This window comes from Eschrichtius robustus, chromosome 1, assembly GCF_028021215.1.
Source record: "Eschrichtius robustus isolate mEscRob2 chromosome 1, mEscRob2.pri, whole genome shotgun sequence".
Classification (NCBI taxonomy): domain Eukaryota; kingdom Metazoa; phylum Chordata; class Mammalia; order Artiodactyla; family Eschrichtiidae; genus Eschrichtius; species Eschrichtius robustus.
In genome coordinates this window covers 66,819,845-66,839,481 of record NC_090824.1, presented here as the reverse complement: position 1 = coordinate 66,839,481, position 19,637 = coordinate 66,819,845, and the positions used below count along the sequence as shown (strand labels likewise).

Sequence of the window (19,637 nt, the reverse complement as noted above, 5' to 3'; positions counted from 1 at the left end):
AATTATCTCATAATCGACAGTGTTTATTTCTGTCTCCTCCCACTTGACTTTAAATGTCATTCATAGAACAAATGACAATGAAAACACGACAGCACAAAACCTATGGGATGCAGCAAAAGCAGTTCTAAGAGAGAAGTTTATAGCAATACAATCCTGCCTCAAGAAACAAGAAAAATCTTAAATAAACAACCTAACCTTACACCTAAAGCAGTTAGAGAAAGAAGAACAGAAAAACCCCAAAGTTAGCAGAAGGAAAGAAATCATAAAGATCAGATCAGAAATAAATGAAAAAGAAATGAAGGAAACGATAGCAAAGATCAATAAAACTAAAAGCTGGTTCTTTGAGAAGATAAACAAAATTGATAAACCATTAGCCAGACTCATCAAGAAAAAAAGGGAGAAGACTCAGATCAACAGGATTAGAAATGAAAAAGGAGAAGTAACAACTGACACTGCAGAAATACAAAGGATCATGAGAGATTACTACAAGCAACTATATGCCAATAAAATGGACAACCTGGAAGAAATGGGCACATTCTTAGAAAAGCACAACCTTCCAAGGCTGAACCAGGAAGAAATAGAAAATATAAACAGACCAATCAGAAGCACTGAAATTGAGACTGTGATTAAAAATCTTCCAACAAACAAAAGCCCAGGACCAGATGGCTTCACAGGCGAATTCTATCAAACATTTAGAGAAGAGCTAACACCTATCCTTCTCAAACTCTTCCAAAATATAGCAGATGGAGGAACACTCCCAAACTCATCCTATGAGGCCACCATCACCCTGATACCAAAACCAGACAAAGATGTCACAAAGAAAGAGAACTACAGGCCAATATCACTGATGAACATAGATGCAAAAATCCTCAACAAAATACTAGCAAAGAGAATCCAACAGCACATTAAAAGGATTGTACACCATGATCAAGTGGGGTTTATCCCAGGAATGCAAGGATTCTTCAATATATGCAAATCAATCAGTGTGATACACCATATTAACAAATTGAAGGATGAAAACCATATGATCATCTCAATAGATGCAGAAAAAGCTTGTGACAAAATTCAACAACGATTTATGATAAAAACCCTCCAGAAAGTAGGCATAGAGGGAACTTACCTCAACATAATAAAGGCCGTATATGACAAACCCACAGCCAACATCATTCTCAGTGGTGAAAAAGTGAAATCATTTCCACTAAGATCAGGAACAAGACAAGGTTGCCCACTGTCACCACTATTATTCAACATAGTTTTGGAAGTGTTAGCCACAGCAATCAGAGAAGACAAAGAAATAAAAGGAATCCAAATCGGAAAAGAAGAAGTATAGCTGTCACTGTCTGCAGATGACATGATACTATACATAGAGAATCCTAAAGATGCTACCAGAAAACTACTAGAGCTAATGAATGAATTTGGTAAAGTAGCAGGATACAAAATTAATGCACAGAAATCTCTTGCATTTCTATACACTAATGATGAAAAATCTGAAAGTGAAATTAAGAAAACACTCCCGTTTACCATTGCAACAAAAAGAAAAAAATACCTAGGAGTAAACCTACCTAAGGAGACAAAAGACCTGTATGCAGAAAACTGTAAGACCCTGATGAAAGAAATCAAAGATGATACAAACAGATGGAGCGGTATACCATGTTCTTAGATTGGAAGAATAAACATTGTAAAAATGACTATTCTACCCAAAGCAATCTACAGATTCAATGCAATCCCTATCAAACTACCAATGGCATTTTTCATAGAAGTAGAACAAAAAATTTCACAATTTGTATGGAAACACAAAAGACTCCGAATAGCCAAAGCAATCTTGAGAAAGAAAAATGGAGCTGGAGGAATCAGGCTCCTGGACTTCAGACTATACTACAAAGGTACAGTAATCAAGACAGTTTGGTACTGGCACAAAAACAGAAATACAGATCAATGGAACAGGATAGAAAGCCCAGAGATAAACCCACGCATCTGGGGTCACCTTATCTTTGATAAAGGAGGCAAGAATATACAATGGAGAAAAGACAGACTCTTCAATAAGTGGTGCCAGGAAAACAGCTACATGCAGAAGAATGAAATTAGAACACTTCGTAACACCATACACGAAAATAAACTCAAAATGGATTAAAGACCTAAATGTAAGCCCAGACACTATACAAGCCTTAGAGGAAAGCATAGGCAGAACAAACACTCTATTACATACATCACAGCAAGATCCTTTTTGACCCACCTCCTAGAGAAATGGAAGTAAAAACAGAAATAAACAAATGGGACCTAATGAAACGTAAAAGCTTTTGCACAACAAAGGAGACTGCAAACAAGATGAAAAGACAGCCCTCAGAATGGGAGAAAATATTTGCAGACGAAGCAACTGACAAAGGATTAATCTCCAAAATATTCAAGCAGGTCATGCAGCTGAATATAAAAAAAAACAAACAACCCAACTGAAAAATGGGCAGAAGCCCTAAATAAACATTTCTCCAAAGAAGATATACAGATTGCCAACAAACACATGAAAGGATGCTCAGCATCACTAATCATTAGAGAAATGCAAATCAAAGCTACAGTGAGGTATCACCTCACACCAGTCAGAATGGCCACCATCAAAAAATCTACAAACAATAAATGCTGGAGAGCGTGTGGAGAATAGGGAACACTCTTGCACTATTAGTGGGAATGTAAATTGATACAGCCACTATGGAGAACAGTATGGAGGTTACTTAAAAAAATAAAAATAGGACTACCATATGACCCAGCAATCCCACTACTGGGCATATACCCTGAGAAAACCACAATTCAAAAAGAGTCATGTACCACAATGTTCATTGCAGCACTATTTACAGTAGCCAGGACATGGAAGCAACCTAAGTGTCCATTGACAGATGAATGGATAAAGAAATGTGGCACATATGCACAATGGAATATTGCTCAGCCATAAAAAGAAACGAAATTGAGTTATTTGTAGTGAGGCGGATGGACCTAGAGTCTGTTGTACAGAGTGAAGTAAGTCAGAAAGAGAAAAACAAATACCGTATGCTAACACATATATATGGAATCTAAAAAAAAAAAAAAATCGTTCTGATGAACCTAGGGGCAGGACAGGAATAAAGACGCAGATGTAGAGGATGGACTTGAGGACACGGGGAGGGGGAGGGTAAGCTGGGACGAAGTGAGAGAGTGGCATGGACATATATACACTACCAAATGTAAAATAGACAGCTAGTGGGAAGCAGCTGCATAGCACAGGGAGAGCAGCTTGGTGCTTTGTGACCACCTAGAGGGGTGGGATAGGGAGTGTGGGAGGGAGACGCAAGAGGGATTGGATATGGGGCTATATGTATACGTATAGCTGATTCACTTTGTTATACAGCAGAAACTAACACAACAATGTAAAGCAATTATACTCCAACAAAGGTGTTAAAAATTTTTTCATTCATAGGCTATGCAGACAGAATAAGCCTTTTTAAAACTTGACCACTGTCTCTCCTGTCTGCTGGAGTTTAAGCTCCATCAGACCATATCTCTGACATTCACTGATGTTTTACCAGGGCCTATCCCGGTCTCTAGCACATAGGATTCATAAAGTAAATTTTTATCTAATGAATGTGTGAATACTCTCATGAATTGGAATTTTGGTGTATACCAATATGGGGCAAGAGTAATATGGTGTAAACTTTGAAGAATATCCTTGGGATTAAAAAGTGGAAGAAGAATTCAGAATGTGTCAGGAGAGACTTGATTGTTGCAATTATTAATCAACATTGATAATTTTTTTTCCTAAATCCTTGGTGAATGTATACTGGATGATATCACATTTTATATCTATAGATTTAATATAGATTGATGTTTATGTTAATTTTATAATAAACTTCATATAGATCATAAAAAAAGAGATACAAATAGCTTCAGAAATGCAGGGTACCTGGGAACAAATCTAACAAAGAAAATGTACAATTTTCATGAGGAAAAGAATTCTAAAATTTTATTGAAAGATTTTCAAAATGTCAATAATTGGAAAACAAATGATGTTCATGGATAGGAAGACTAAATTTTATAAAAATCTCAGTTCTTCCTAATAGTCTTGCAAATCCAGTCAAAAGTTCACTTGTCGAAAGTGCTGACCAAGTTGAATTTACAAATTATAAAGGTGAGCAAAGGGCCTGTGCATAGGTAAGACACTCTTGAAGAGAGAGAAAACACAGGGGACTTGCTCTGCCAGATAACAGGACTTATTATAAAACTGCAGTATATGCCCCCTGTTTGGTATTGGCTCAAGGATAGACAGATAAACTAGTAGAACCAAATAGACAGTCCAGAAACAGACTTATATATATATGGAAACCTGATTTATGGCAAGGCTAGTATTGCAGACTATTGATGGTAGGACAATTTATTATCCACATGGAAATAAAATAGTGGATCCTCCCACTACACGCACAAATTAATTTCAGATGGCTTAAGGACTTAGATGTAAAATGCAAAACTATGAAGGTTTAGAAGACAATATAAGATACTATCTCAATGACTGTATTAGTAAAGCCTTTCTTAAACAAGACCCAAGAAAGATAGACCATAAAGGAAAAAACTGATTAATTTGATTACATAAAAAGTAAAAACTTCTGTTATTCAAAAGACATTATAAAGGGATAGAACAGCAGAGCGTTGTTCAAGATGATGAACTCAAATGCCTAGTGCATTTGGTTAATGTATTTGATATTTGCACAACTGGAAAATAGGAACAAATTGCTAATAAATACATAGAAAATGAAGGAAACACGTACACACCTGCTGTGCAAAGATCTTCTTGATCAGTTCAGGGAGACAAAGGAAAAATAATATTGTGTGCTATATTGCTCAGCTATTAATAACATTTACATGATTATCTAATAAAAATTGTGATATAATTGCATTGGGAAGATGGGTGCATGAAAAGTGTGCCTGTGTTTGTGAAAAAGAGCTAAATACTTTAACATGTCATGACATAACTAAAAATTGTCAAACTCTTGGTTTGGTAGATTAGCTAATTGTATTGTATCAACATTAATTTCCTGGTTGTGATAATTGTACTAGGGTTATATAAAATATTAACATTAGGGAAAGCTAGGTGAAGGGTATATGAGGACTCTGGCTATATTTGCAACTTTCTGTAAGCCTAAGATTAATTCATCATAAGAAGTTAAAAAAATCAACTAATAGTTGTTGGCTCTGGGGAGTAAGAAATGCGACAGTGCTGGGGGATTATTGACATTTGGTAATAATTTTTATAGTACTACTTGACTTTTTATTTGGTATGCATATGTTATTGGAGAAAATGGAAAGTAGAAAATTGTGCAGAGCACAATGGAGGAAAGTTATTTCTCTGTAAATTTAACTTGGATGCTTTGGAAAGAATTGACAAAGTTAGTTACATGGAAAAGAATATTGCTATCAAATTATCTATGGGGGATATTGAGCTTGTTAGTTTAGTCAGAAGTTAAAGAGGGAGACCATTAAAAAGTATATATATTCTTAAACATTTTATTTTAGCTTGGAACATAAAAATGCATACTTATTCACCAATCTTTTAATGAAGGGCCGTAGCTTTTTTTGTGTGCAGGGAATCCAGTGAATAGAGTTCAGTGATGGATTTCTTATATAAACCATGCCTGTATGCTTTATCATAATTTTAAATTTCAGTCTCTTTAAAGAGGAGAAAGAACCTAAAGAACATATGATAAAATCTGAATATGTAGTTCTGCTAGATTTTTATGATTTTGCCCTAAACTTTTAGCCCAATACTAGTCCAAGTTACGTAAGGTAAGAGGGCTTCTAGTGTACTTTGTTATGGTGAAGAACTAGGATATGGTAGCGAGAATGACTGGGGACGTGGCTACACAGATAGTCTGATAAAAGAAACTGTATTTTTTAATAACCTTTTTCTACATGAAGTGTATTTTCTTTGTTTTGTATTGAGCATAAGCAGTACATTGGTTTTCTCTTTTGAGATTAAAACAATTTATTGTCTCAGAATACAAAGTAGAGGTTTTTTTTTTCTTTTTTTATTGTGGTAAAAAACATAACATAAAATTTACCTTCTTAACCATTTTTAAGTGTACAGTTCAGTGGTATTAAATACATTCATAATGTTGTGCAGCCATCACCACTATCTACCTCCATACTTCTTTTCATCTTGTAAAACCGAAACACCCTATCCATTAAACAATAGCTCTCCATTGCCACTTTCCCCTGCCTCTGGCAACCACCATCTACTTTGTATCTCTATCATTTTGACTACTTTCAGTATCTCATATAAGGGGATCATACAGTATTTCTCTTTTTGTGTCTGACTTATTTTACTTAGCATAGTGTTCTCGTGGTTCATCCATGTTGTAGCATATGTCAGAATTTTCTTCCTTTTTAAGACTGAATAATATTCCATTGCATATCTATACCATGTTTAGCTTATCCATTCATTCAATAAAGGACCCTTGGGTTGTTTCCACATTTTAGCTATTGTGAATAATGCTTCTGTGAACATGAGTGTACAAATATCTCTTCAAGACACTGATACCCTTCAATCCTTTTTTCAACCCTGCTTTCAATTCCACCAAGAAGTGGAATTGCTGGATAGTATGGTAATTCTATTTTTAGTTTTTTGAGGAACTCATATTATTTTCCATAGCATTTCCATTTTACATTCCCATGAACAGTGCACAAGGGTTGCCATTTGTCTCTATTCTTGCCAACTGTTGTTATTTCCTGTGTTCTTTTTTTTTTTTATGGCATTCATCCTAATAGTGTGAGGTGGCCTCTCATTGTAATTTGGATTCACATTTCCCTAATGATCATTAATGTTGAACATTTTTTCATGTGCTTATTGGCCATTTGTATATCTTCCTTGGAGAAATGTCTATTCACTTCCTTTGCCCATTTTTGAATTTTGTTGTTGTTGTTGAGTTTTAAGAGTTCTCTCTATATTCTATTCTGGGTATTAATCTCTATAAGATATATGATTTACAAATATTTTCTCCCATTCTTTGGGTTGCCTTTTCACTCTGTTGATATTATCTCCTGATGCACAACATTTAAAAACTTTCATGAACTCCAATTTGTCTATTGTTGCTTTTGTTGCCTATGTCTTTGGTGTTGTATCCACAAAATCCTTGCCAAATCCAGTGACATGAAGCTCTTGCCCTATGTTTTCTTCTAAGAGCTTTATAGTTTTAGCTCTTACATTTAGGCCTTTGATCCATTTTGAGTTAATTTTTTGTCTGTGGTGTTAGGTAGGGGTCCAACTTCATTCTTTTGCACGTGGATATACAGTTTTCCCAGCTTTTTCCCCAGTGAATGATCTTGGCCTCTCTGTGAAAAAATCGTTCGACTGTGTATGTGAGGGTTTATTTCTGGGCTCTCTATTCTGTTTCATTGGTCTATATGTCTGCCTTTATGCCAGTACCACACTGTTTTGATTGCTGTAGCTTTGTAGTAAGTTTTTTTTTAATTTAATTTAATTAATTTATTTATTTTTGGCTGTGTTGGGTCTTCGTTGCTGCGCGCGGACTTTCTCTAGTTGAGGCGAGCGGGGGCTACTCTTTGTTGCGGTGCGCGGGCTTCTCACTGCAGTGGCTTCTCTCATTGTGGAGCACGGGCTCTAGGCGCGCAGGCTTCAGTAGTTGCGGCACGAGGGCTCAGTAGTTGTGGCTCACGGGCTCTAGAGCACAGGCTCAGTAGTTGTGGCACACGAGCTTAGTTGCTCCGCGGCATGTGGGATCTTCCCGGACCAGGGATCGAACCCGTGTCCCCTGCATTGGCAGGCGGATTCTCAACCACTGCGCCACCGGGGAAGCCCTGTAGTAAGTTTTGAAATAAGGAAGTATGAGTCCTCAAGCTGTGTTCTTCTCTTTCAAGATTGATTTGCATATTTGGGAATCCTTTGAGATTCCATATGAATTTTAGGATGGATTTTTTATTTCTGCAAGAAATATTATCAGCATTTTGATAGGGATTGCATTGAATCTGTAGGTGGCTTTGGATAGTATTGACATCTTAATATTAAGTCTTCCAGTTAATGAACATGGCATATGTTTTTGTTTGTTTATGTCTTCTTTAATTTCTTTCAACAATGTTTTGTAGTTTTCATTTTGCAAGTCTTTTACCTCCTTGATTAAGTTAATTCCAAAGTATTTATTCTTTTTGATGCTGTTATAAATGGGATTTTCATAATTTCCTTTTCAGATTGTACATTGTTAGTGTATAGAAATGAACTGATTTTTGTATTTTGACTTTGTATCCTCTACTTTACCAGATTTATTTATTAGCTCCAATAGTTTTTTGTGGAATCTTCAGGGTTATATATATAAGATCATAACATCTGTGAAAAGAGAAAACTTTACTTCTTCCTTTCCAATTTGGATGCTGTTTATTTCTTTTTCTTGCCTCATTGCTCTGGATATAACTTTCAGTATTATGTTGAATAAAAGTGGCAAAAGTGGGCATCCTTATCTTATTTCTGATCCTAGAGGAAAAACGTTCAGTCTTTTACTATTGAGTATGATGCTTGCTATGGGTTTTTCACATTTGGCTTTTATTATGTTGAGATACGAAATAGAGTTTGTTACGTTTTTTGTATTCTTATATTTTTCAAAAGTTTCAAGTAAAGAAAAGAAATAACTGTGTGTGTATGTTTGCAAATATACATGTATACACATACTAGATAAGCATATGTATATAATTTATTTATCGATATATATGAATAAACCTGGTTAACAAAATTACTTATTGAGGTTATATTTTAGAACATTTGAAAATTGTAGATGAAGTGTTTCTTAATAAAGCTATATCCCATCTATTTTTAGATGTTGCATCCATTGGGGGTATTAGTTGTATGCTTGGTTTAATGTTTAAACTGTTGCAAATTGAGATGAATTAGTTGGAAGTGAAAGACTAGCAATATGAGTAGCTTATTTATATTTTTAATTTGACAGTCTCTGATAAGGAAACAGTCAATATGTTTATGTATAATGACTTACTCTTCTAAAAGATGTTTTTTTCTTATTTCAGGTAACTTAATGCGGCCTCTTTTGAATTATGGTATTGCTTGGTGAGCATATCTTTTTTACTTTGTTACTTTTCAGAATAATATTAACTTATATAAATTAGTTGTGTTTTTGGTTTCCCATTGCAGTATGTCCATGGGCTTCCTGGTTGAAGAGACTGCACCCATTGTTTGGAGAGGCCTTATGGTAATGTCAGCCATTGAGAAACTGTTGAGGCAGGTAAGAAAATTGCATTAAGCATCATTTTATTATCGGCACACTGTGGTTAATGTTTTCTGATTGGAGAGTCGTTAAAATTTGCAGTCAGGTTTGAGGTGTTTTGCAAAAGAACCCAGTCGATATACTGAATTTATAATGAGGTGTGTGGCACCAAGACCAACTTTCACTGTGACATGATTGAATCTTTCCCATTGCTTAGCAGTACTAAAATCTAATGTCTTATTTTATATTATTCTGTTTCTCTGTTCAGACTCTGTTGAGTCTACAGCAAGGCAAGGAAATCTGTTTTATAAGTAATCTTCCTTCTTTAGATTTATGGTTAATTTCATTGTGGCCAATATTGAGTTATAAGGGCAGTGTAGAAATTCCTCAGATGTAGAAAAAATTCTACAAAGCACAGTGCTTATGATTAAAATTGCTTCAGAACAAAATGAAATTTTATTTTACTCTGAGTACATATGGCTACATATTTATTTATATTGTATCTGTCCAATCAACTTGAATTTGTCCTTAAGGAAAAGAACAGTTGATTGGATAATCTAAAAATATCAGATGGGCTCTATGTTATTTATAGGAATAAATTTTATTTTTTTCTTAGTAACTGTGAATTTATAGTTAATTATGTTCTAGGTAAATATTATAAGTACTTTGGATTTTCTCCACTGACTTACAACAATTACCCCTTATTTATTCATGTTTTACTTTGGGTCAGGCACCATGCCATAGGCTGGCAGTTCTAATCATAGATATTCCTATATTCATTTCCAGTTGTGAAAGTAAGTAGATATAATATGTCTTGAACTCTGAAACTCTTCTTTTTTCATTGTAACATCTTGTCTTTTTTCTGCTGCTTGAGTTCTGATAAATGTGCTCTTTGATCTTTGGTCCCAGAATCCTCCTATATTCTCAGCACATTTAAGTCTCTTGGCTGCATTTCTTCTTCTTTCACACTCAGATCCCATAGTTGGTTATTTCAGTTATACTCCTGACCCCATCCATTCCAGTTCCTTTGTGATCTTGACCTTTATTTGTGTGGATTAAGCCAGGATTTTTTTTTTTTTCTTTAAGGAAATTCTAAAACAATCTTTATTCAGTTTATAATTAAAGTTAGAGTCAATGGAAATTTGGAAACACCAGAAGGAGAATTTTGATTTTAATATTGTCAACTGAAAAAAATGTGCAACCTGTAAGTTGAGAATTATGTTTTATTTGGTGGACAAAACTGAGGACTTCATCCCAGCATGCAGTCTCTCAGATAACTCTAAGGAACTGCTTCGAAGAGGTAAAGGAGGAGCCAGGATATATAAGAGTTTTTGCAGCAAAGACAGGTAGTCATAACATCAAAAGATTACTGTTAATTTAACAAAATCACATATCTCAAGTTAAGGAATTTAGCGCTTGTCTATGTACAGGAGGATGCAAGAGTTTTGGCTCATTGAAATCATTCCTTTGATATCTGGGGCCCTCAGTTATCTGGGGCCAGTATCCTGTGCTTTCTCATCCTGAGTTTCCTCAGGGTGCACCATCAGGGGTGGCTGCAGCAGCTGACTGCTAGATGGGGGGGCATCCTGTTTCTATCCTGAGCTCCCTCAGGGCTAACTGTCATGGAGGCAGTAATGTGATGGCTTGATGGCTGCAACATCCTTGTTTATACTGATGTGGCAGGCAACATTTTCTCATTGACAATATTAATTTCCCCCCTCCTATGTTAGTGTTAGAATTCTCAACAGGAAATGATTCAGAATTCCTCCTAAGTCTTTATGGATGGCCACAAGAAGATGGAAGTACTTCCGCTTTCCACAGTGATCAGACACTTATAGATCCAAGTCAGTGAGAAGAGACACAGAAGTCCAGGCCAAGGGTTGGTGTTCCTAGTTCAGAGATATAGAATCCCCATAGCCCGTGCCCAGCAAGGGGTGAGCAAGTTTTCTCTTTTCTGTCCTTTTTAAATCTCAGGGATGCTTTTAAATCTCAGATTCCAACAGGTGACAAAAGCATCTGCAAATGAGCCCCTGAGCCTGGAAGAGAGAGAGCAAGTGTGTACCTGCCCTCAGGAGAGGGGCAAAGGGAGTTTCCCACAGAATGAGATTAAACCTGACAGTTCGAATAATTAGGCTGCAGAAAGACTGCACCTGAAGCTCACACTTAGATTTAGTACCTGCTTTTATAAACAAAGAAAACTTTTTGAGACCAGAGGTGAGAAGATCAAAAGTCTGAAGGAACCAGAAGTATATTATTTTTTTATTTTGTGGGGTGTTGGGGAAGGGAAGAGGAGGCAGGATGCCAATTCTGTATTCTCAAATGTCCCACCATAACCCAGCCTTTTGTATCTACTGCTGAATACTGTTGGAGAATGTAGAATACTTGTGTTAATTGCTGGCATCATACATTTTTGATTTCTGAGTTTAGCCATGCTCTCAACACTTCAATCATCTGATTTAATTCATTATTCTTCTCAACATTTATCAAATGCTCAGCTTAAAAAATATTTAGGGAATTTGGTAGTTTGGCAGAGGACCTACTGGAGATGTGGCGATTTGACTCGCTGGCACATAAATCATATAAAAGTCACAGTTTATTCTGACAAGTGCTGAAGATACATTTTTAGCAAACACTACAAAATATCAGAATGAATATCAGGGGCGAGAAAATGAATCCATTACTTATTTTATTGGGATACTTAGAGGATACCTAGAGTATCCTCTAGGATATTAGGATATTGGACTGCATGTTTGCCATAGAGTCTTTTGTAAAGTTGCTTCTGTCATCTTCACATTTTAATAGGAGCTGAGAGCTGATATTTTCGGATCATACCGTGACCAGTGCTAATCATCTGAGCTATTAATTAAAGAGTGTTTTGTTTTTGTTTTGCTTTAGAAAGCAGACCAGCATTTGGTAAATTTAACATCCCTTGTGAAAATATAGTAGCTGGATAGATGCTCTATATAGCAGTGGATTGTGGAGGGTACCTGGTTCATTGGCTGATTAAAAAAATTGAATATAACACATATATAGAAGAAGGTACAGATCATAAGTGTCCAGATAGATGGATTATCCCAAAGTGAAAACACCTTTATACTCATCATTCAGGACAAGATAAATAGAATACCAATGTTCCAGAAGCTCTTCTCCTGTCCCTTCCCAGTTACTATTTTGTGGGGAGATGATAAATACTTGTGGTAGGTCTGCCATCTTGAACTGGAATCTTTTTTAAAGTTTTTTCCCTCTTTCTTTTAATTTATTGAGTTAAACTTATACATATAATAGAATTCACAGATCTTATATGTGGAGTTCAGTGATTTTTGATAAACATATATGACTGTGTAACCATACCCCAATAAAGATAGAGGACATTTCCATCCCCCTAGAAAGTTTCCTTGGGCTCTCTTGTAGTCAGTCCCACACCCATAGGCCATGATTGTTGTGATTTCTATCACCATAAATGAGTTTTACATGTTCTTATACTTAATATAAAGGGAACCTTATAGTATATAGCCTTTTGTATCTGGTTTCTTTTTCTTAGTCTAATGCTTTTGAAGTCATCCTTGTTGCATGTATCAGTAGCTGAGTCCTTTTTATTGCTGAGTAGTATTCCTTTGCATGAATATAACCCAATATTGTTTTAGCTATTCTTCTGTTGATAGACATTTAGGTAGTCTCCAGTTTTTGGCCATTATGAATAATGCTGCTATAAATACTTGTACAAGTGTTCATAAGAGTTCCAGTTGTTTCACATCTTTGTCAACGTTTGGTGTGGTCATTCTCTTCACTGGCGGGTATAAAATGATATCTTCTGATGGTTTTAATTTGTGCTTCCCTGATGGTCAGTGATGTTAAGCCCCTTTTCATGTGCATGTTAGATATTGCTGTATCTTCTTTCATGAAGTGTATGTTCAAGTCTTTCTCTCTTTTTTTTTTTTTTTTGGCTCATTTTTCTTCTTGTAATTGAGTTGCAAGAGTTTTAATATATTCTGGCTATGAGTCCATTGTCAGATACACGTATTGGGAATATTTCTCCCAGTCTGTGGCTTGCCTTGTGATGAGCTGAAGTTTTAAATTTTCGTGAAATCCAATTTATCCCTCCCCCAATTTTTTTTTTTCTTAATGCTTAGTGCTTTTTCTGCCCTCTCTAGGAAATCTTTGCCTGTCTACCCCAAGGTTGTAAAGATATTCTAGTGTTTATTTTTACCTTTAAGATTTATAGGTCTGGCTTGTATATCTGGAATTCATTTTTTTGTATGAAGTGAGATAATGACCAAGGTTTATATTTTTTCATAGTTGTGTCATAATAGGAAATATATTTATTCTTTGTCCTTGGGTCCTGACACAAAGCTCCTAAAACCCTTGGAATTTCCTGAGTGATAGGATTGTCCTTTGTCATTCATAAGGAGCGTCTTTTTGAGCACACCTGCTAGTTCATGCTAGTGAGGTGACTTGGGGTAGGACCCCTAGATAGCCTCAGGATGGGACTGGTCACCAGCAAGGCCAAGTATTTAGAGGGTTAGAACTTTCAGCCTCTCCTACTGACCTCTGGGAAGGGGAAGTAGGGTGGGCTGCAGATTAAACTCTATGAAAATTCTTGAACAACAAGATTCGATGAGCTTCTGGGTTGTAAAACACATTCACATTCTGGGTGGGTTGTGGACTCTAGTTCCATGGGGACAGAAGCTCCTGTGCTCAGGGCCCTTCTGAACCTTGTATTTACCTCTTCATCTGGCCGTTCATCTGTATCCTTTATAATACCCTTTATAATAAACTGGTAAATGTAAGTAAACATTTCTCTGAGTTCTGTGAACTGCTCTAGTAAAATACAGGCAACCTCAGATATTGTGGGTTTGGTTCCAGACCACCGCAGTGAAGGGAATATCACAATAAAGCAGTTGCATAAACTTTTTTGTTTCCCAGTGCACATGAGAGTTATGTTTCCATTATACTGTAGTCTATTAAGTGTGCAACAGCATTATGTCTAAAAAAAAAAAGTACATACCTTAATTAAAATATACTTTATTGCTAAGAAGTGGTAACCATCATCTGAGCCTTCAGCAAGTCATAATCTTTTTGCAATAGTAACATGAAAGATCAGTGATCACAGATCACAATAACAAATATGATAATAATGAAAAAGTTTGAAATATTGCAAGGATTACCGAAATGTGACACAGAGACACAGAGTGAGTAAATGCTCACTTGGAAAAATGGTCCTGATAGACTTGCTTGATGGAGGGTTGCCACAAACCTTCAATTTGTAAAAGATGCAATATCTGTGAAGTGTGATACAATGAGGTATGCTTTTAATTGAACCTGAGGAGGGGGCCATGCAAACCTCACATTTATAGCCAGTCAGCCCAGAAGCACATGTTATAGCCTGGACTTGTGATTGGCATCTGAATTGGGTGCAGTCTTGTGGGACTAAGCCCTTAACCTATGGGATCTGATGCTATCTCCAGTAGATAGTGTCAAAATTGACTTAATTGCTTGGTGGTGTTGGAAAACACACATTATAATAGTTTATCTAATTGTTCTAGCACTTTGTTTAAAAGACTTCCCTTTCCCCATTGAATTGACTTGATACATTAGACAAAAATCAATTAAGCATATGTGTATGGGCCTATCTCTGGACACTGTGTTGTGTTGCATGAATAGTTTAATCCTTAGAGTAGAACCATACTGTCTTGATGATTGAAGCTGTATAGAAGGCTTAATATCAGAAAGTGAGAGTCCTCCAACTTTGTTCTTTCTTAAGATTGTTTTGACTATTCTAGGTTCTTTTACATTTCTGTATAAATTTTATATTTAACTTACCAATTTGTGTAGAAAAGCATGTTGGTATTTTCATTAGGATAGTATCGAACCACCAGTATAGATCAGTTTTGGGTGAATCGAGATCCTGACAACATTGAGTCTTCTAACCCTGAGCATGGTATGTCTCTACATTTATTTAGATTTTCTTTAATTTGAAGTAATATTATGTAATTTTCAGTGTATACGTCTTGTAATTCATTTGTTAGATGTACCTTAAGTGTTTTAGTGTTCTTTGATGATATTGTAAATGGAATTTTTTGTGTGTGTTTAATTTCAAATTGTTTACAGTTAGCACATAGTACATATACTATTGATTTTTGTATATTAAACTTGTATTCATAATTTTTCCAAATTTCTGTTTTTAAGTAGTTATTTAGTAGCTTTCTTGATACCTTGTATGCACATGATTATATTGTCTGCAAGTAAAACAGCTTCATTTCTTTCTTTCCAAGCTATTCTTTTCATTTCGTTTTCTTGTCTTCTTATTGAACTGGCTAGTAATACCAGTACAGTGTTGAACAGAAAAGGTGAAAGCAGACATGCTAGTCTTCATCCAGATTTTTTTTTCTTATTTGATGATATTTATTCTCTTTACCAAGCTATACAATAAAAGGGAAATGTCACATCTAGTGACATTAACATTAAATATTTCTTCATTAAGAAAGATGATAGCGATTGGTTCAAGTTGGCGGAGTAGAAGGATGTGCTCTCACTCCCTCTTGTGAGAACACCGGAATCACAACTAACTGCTGAACAATCATCAACAGGAAAACACTAGAACTCATCAAAAAAGATACCCCACATCCAAAGACAAAGGTGAAGCCACAATGAGATGGTAGGAGGGGTGCAATCACAATAAAATCAAATCCCATAACTGCTGGTGGGTGACTCACAAACTGGAAAACACTTATACCACAGAAGTCCACCCACTGGAGTGAAGGTTCTGAGCCCCACGTCAGGCTTCCGAACCTGGGGGTCTGGCAACAGGAGGAGGAATTCCTAGAGAATCAGACTTCGAAGGCTGGTGGGATTTGATTGCCGGACTTTGACAGGACTGGGGGAAACAGAGATTCCACTCTTGGAGGGCACACACAAAGTAGTGTGGGCATCGGGACCCAGGGGAAGGAGCAGTGACCCCATAGAGACTGAACCAGACCTACCTGCTAGTGTTGGAGGGTCTCCTGCAGAGGCAGGAGGTAGCTCTGTCTCACCGTGAGGACAAGGACACTGGCAGCAGAAGTTCTGGGAAGTGCTACTTGGCGTGAGCCCTCCCAGAGTCTGCCATTAGCCCCACCAAAGAGCCCGGGTAGGCTCCGGGTTTAGGTCGCCGCAGGCCAAACAACCAACAGGGAGGGGACCGAGCCCCGCCCATCAGCAGACAAGCGGATTAAAGTTTTACTGACCTCTGCCCACCTGAGCAACAGCCAGATCTACCCACCACCAGTCCCCCCCATCAAGAAACTTGCACAAGCCTCTTAGATAGCCTCATCCACAGGAGCAGACAGCAGAAGCAAGAAGAACTACAGTCCTGCAGCCTGTGGAACAAAAACCACATTCACAGAAAGACAAGATGAAAAGGGAGAGAGCTATGTACCAGATGAAGGAACAAGATAAAATCCCAGAAAAACAACTAAATGAAGTGGAGATAGGCAACTTTCCAGAAAAATGAATGCAGAATAATGATAGTGAAGATGATCCAGGACCTCGGAAAAAAATGGAGGCAAAGATTGAGAAGATGCAAGAAATGTTTAACAAAGATCTAGAAGAATTAAAGAACAAACAAACAGAGATGAAGAATACAGTAACTGAATTGAGAAGTACACTAGAAGGAATCAATAGCAGAATAACTGAGGCAAAAGAACGGATAAGTGACCTGGAAGACAGAATGGTGGAATTCACCGCTGCGGAACAGAATAAAGAAAAAAGAATGAAAAATGAAGACAGCCTAATAGACCTCTGGGACAACATTAAAGGCAATAACATTTGCAATATAGGGGTCCCAAAAGGAGAAGAGAGAGAGAAAAGACCTGAGAAAATATTTGAAGAGATTACAGTCGAAAAGTTCCCTAACATGGGAAAGGAAATAGCCACCCAAATCCAGGAAGCACAGAGAGTCCCATACAGGATAAACCCAAGGAGAAACACGCCAAGACACACAGTAATCAAACTGGCAAAAATTAAAGACAAAGAAAAATTATTGAAAGCAGCAAGGGAAAAAACGACAAATAACACACAGGGAACCCCCATAAGATTAACAGCTGATTTCTCAGCAGAAACTCTACAAGACAGAAGGGAGTGGCATGATACACTTAAAGTGATGAAAGGGAAGAACCTACAACCAAGATTATTCTACAACCAACCTACCACCTACAACCAAGATTATCTCATTCAGATTCAATGGAGAAATCGAAAGCTTTACAGACAAGCAAAAGCTAAGAGAATTCAGCACCAACAAGCCAGCTCTACAACAAATGCTAAAGGAAATTCTCTAAGTGGGAAACACAAGAGAAGAAAAGGACCTACAAAAACAAACCCCAAACAATTAAGAAAATGGTCATAGGAACATACATATCGATAATTACCTTAAACATGAATGGATTAAATGCTCCAACCAAAAGACACAGGTTTGCTGAATGGATACAAAACAAGACCCATATATATGGTATCTACAAGAGACCCACTTCAGACCTACGGACACATACAGACTGAAAGTGAGGGGATGGAAAAAGATATTCAATGCAAATGGAAATCAAAAGAAAGCTGGAGTAGCAATACTCATATCAGATAAAATAGACTTTAAAATAAAGTATGTTACAACAGACAAGGAAGGACACTACATAATGATCAAGGGATCAATCCAAGAAGAGGATAAACAATTATAAATATATATGCACCCAACATAGGAGCACCTCAATACATAAGGCAACTGCTAACAGCTATAAAAGAGGAAATCGACAGTAACACAATAATACTGGGGGACTTTAACACCTCACTTATACCAATGGACAGATCATCCAAACAGAAAATTAATAAGGAAACAGAAGCATTAAATGATACAATAGACCAGATAGATTTAATTGATATTTATAGGACATTCCATCCAAAAACAGCAGATTACACTTTCTTCTCAAGTGCGTACGGAACCTTCTCCAGAATTGATCACATCTTGGGTCACAAATCAAGCCTTGGTAAATTTAAGAAAACTGAAATCATGTCAAGCATCTTTTCTGACCATAGCGCTCTGAGATTAGAATTCAATTACAGGGAAAAAAACGTAGAAAACACAAACACAGGGAGGCTAAACAATACTTTACTAAATAACCAAGTGATCACTGAAGAAATCAAAAAGGAAATCAAAAAATACCTAGAGACAAATGACAATGAAAACACGACAATCCAAAACCTATGGGATTTGGCAAAAGCAGTTCTAAGAGGGAAATTTATAGCTATACAAGCCTACCTCAAGAAAGAAGAAAAATCTCAAACAATCTAACCTTACACCTAAAGGAACTAGAGAAAAAGAACAAACAAAACCCAAAGTTAGCAGAAGGAAAGAAATCATAAAGATAAGAGCAGAAATAAATGAAATAGAAACAAAGAAAATAATAGCAAAGATCAATAAAACTAAAAGCTGGTTCTTTTAGAAGATAAAGAAAATTGATAAACCATTAGGCAGACTCAAGTAAAAGAGGGAGAGGACTCAAATCCATAAAATTAGAAATGAAAAAGAAGTTACAATGGACACCGCAGAAATACAAAGCATCCTAAGAGACTACTACAAGCAACTCTATGCCAATAAAATGGACAACCTGTAAGAAATGGACAAATTCTTAGAAAGGTATAACCTTCCAAGACTGTCCCAGGAAGAAATAGAAAATATGAACAGACCAATTACAAGTAATGAAATGGAAACTGTGATTAAAAATCTTCCAACAAACAAAAGTCCAGGACCAGATGGCTTCACAGATGATTTCTATCAAACATTTAGAGAAGAGCTAACACCCATTCCTCTCAAACTCTTCCAAAAAATTGCAGAGGAAAGAACACTCCCAAACTCATTCTATGAGGCCAACATCACCCTGATACCAGAACCAGACAAAGATACTACAAAAAAAGAAAATTACAGACCAATATCACTGATGAATATAGATGCAAAAATCCTCAACAAAATACTAGTAAACAGAATCCAACAACACATTAAAAGGATCATACACCATGATCAAGTGGGATTTATCCCAGAGATGCAAGGATTCTTCAATATACGCAAATCAATCAATGTGATACACCATATTAACAAATTGAAAAAGAAAAACCATATGATCACCTCAATAGATGCAGAAAAAGCTTTTGACAAAATTTAACACCCATTTATGATAAAAACTCTCCAGAAAGTGGGCAGAGAGGGAACCTACCTCAGCACAGTAAAGTCCATATATTACAAACCCACAGCAAACATCATTCTCAATGATGAAAAACAGAAAGCATTTCCTCTAAGATCAGGAAGAAGACCAGGATGTCCACTCTCACCACTGTTATTCAACATAGTTTTGGAAGTCCTAGCCACGGCAATCAGAGAAG

The 19,637-nt window shown here is 36.4% G+C and overlaps 1 protein-coding gene across 1 annotated transcript in view; it reads left to right on the top strand.

Moving 5' to 3' along the window:
- Nucleotides 1-19,637, top strand: part of NUBPL (NUBP iron-sulfur cluster assembly factor, mitochondrial) — a 243,628-nt gene that overhangs the window by 86,490 nt on the left and 137,501 nt on the right. The window contains exons 5-6 of the mRNA XM_068546417.1: nt 9,043-9,082; nt 9,167-9,257. Coding sequence (XP_068402518.1) covers nt 9,043-9,082; nt 9,167-9,257 — 131 coding nt within the window. The remainder of the gene's footprint in view (nt 1-9,042; nt 9,083-9,166; nt 9,258-19,637) is intronic.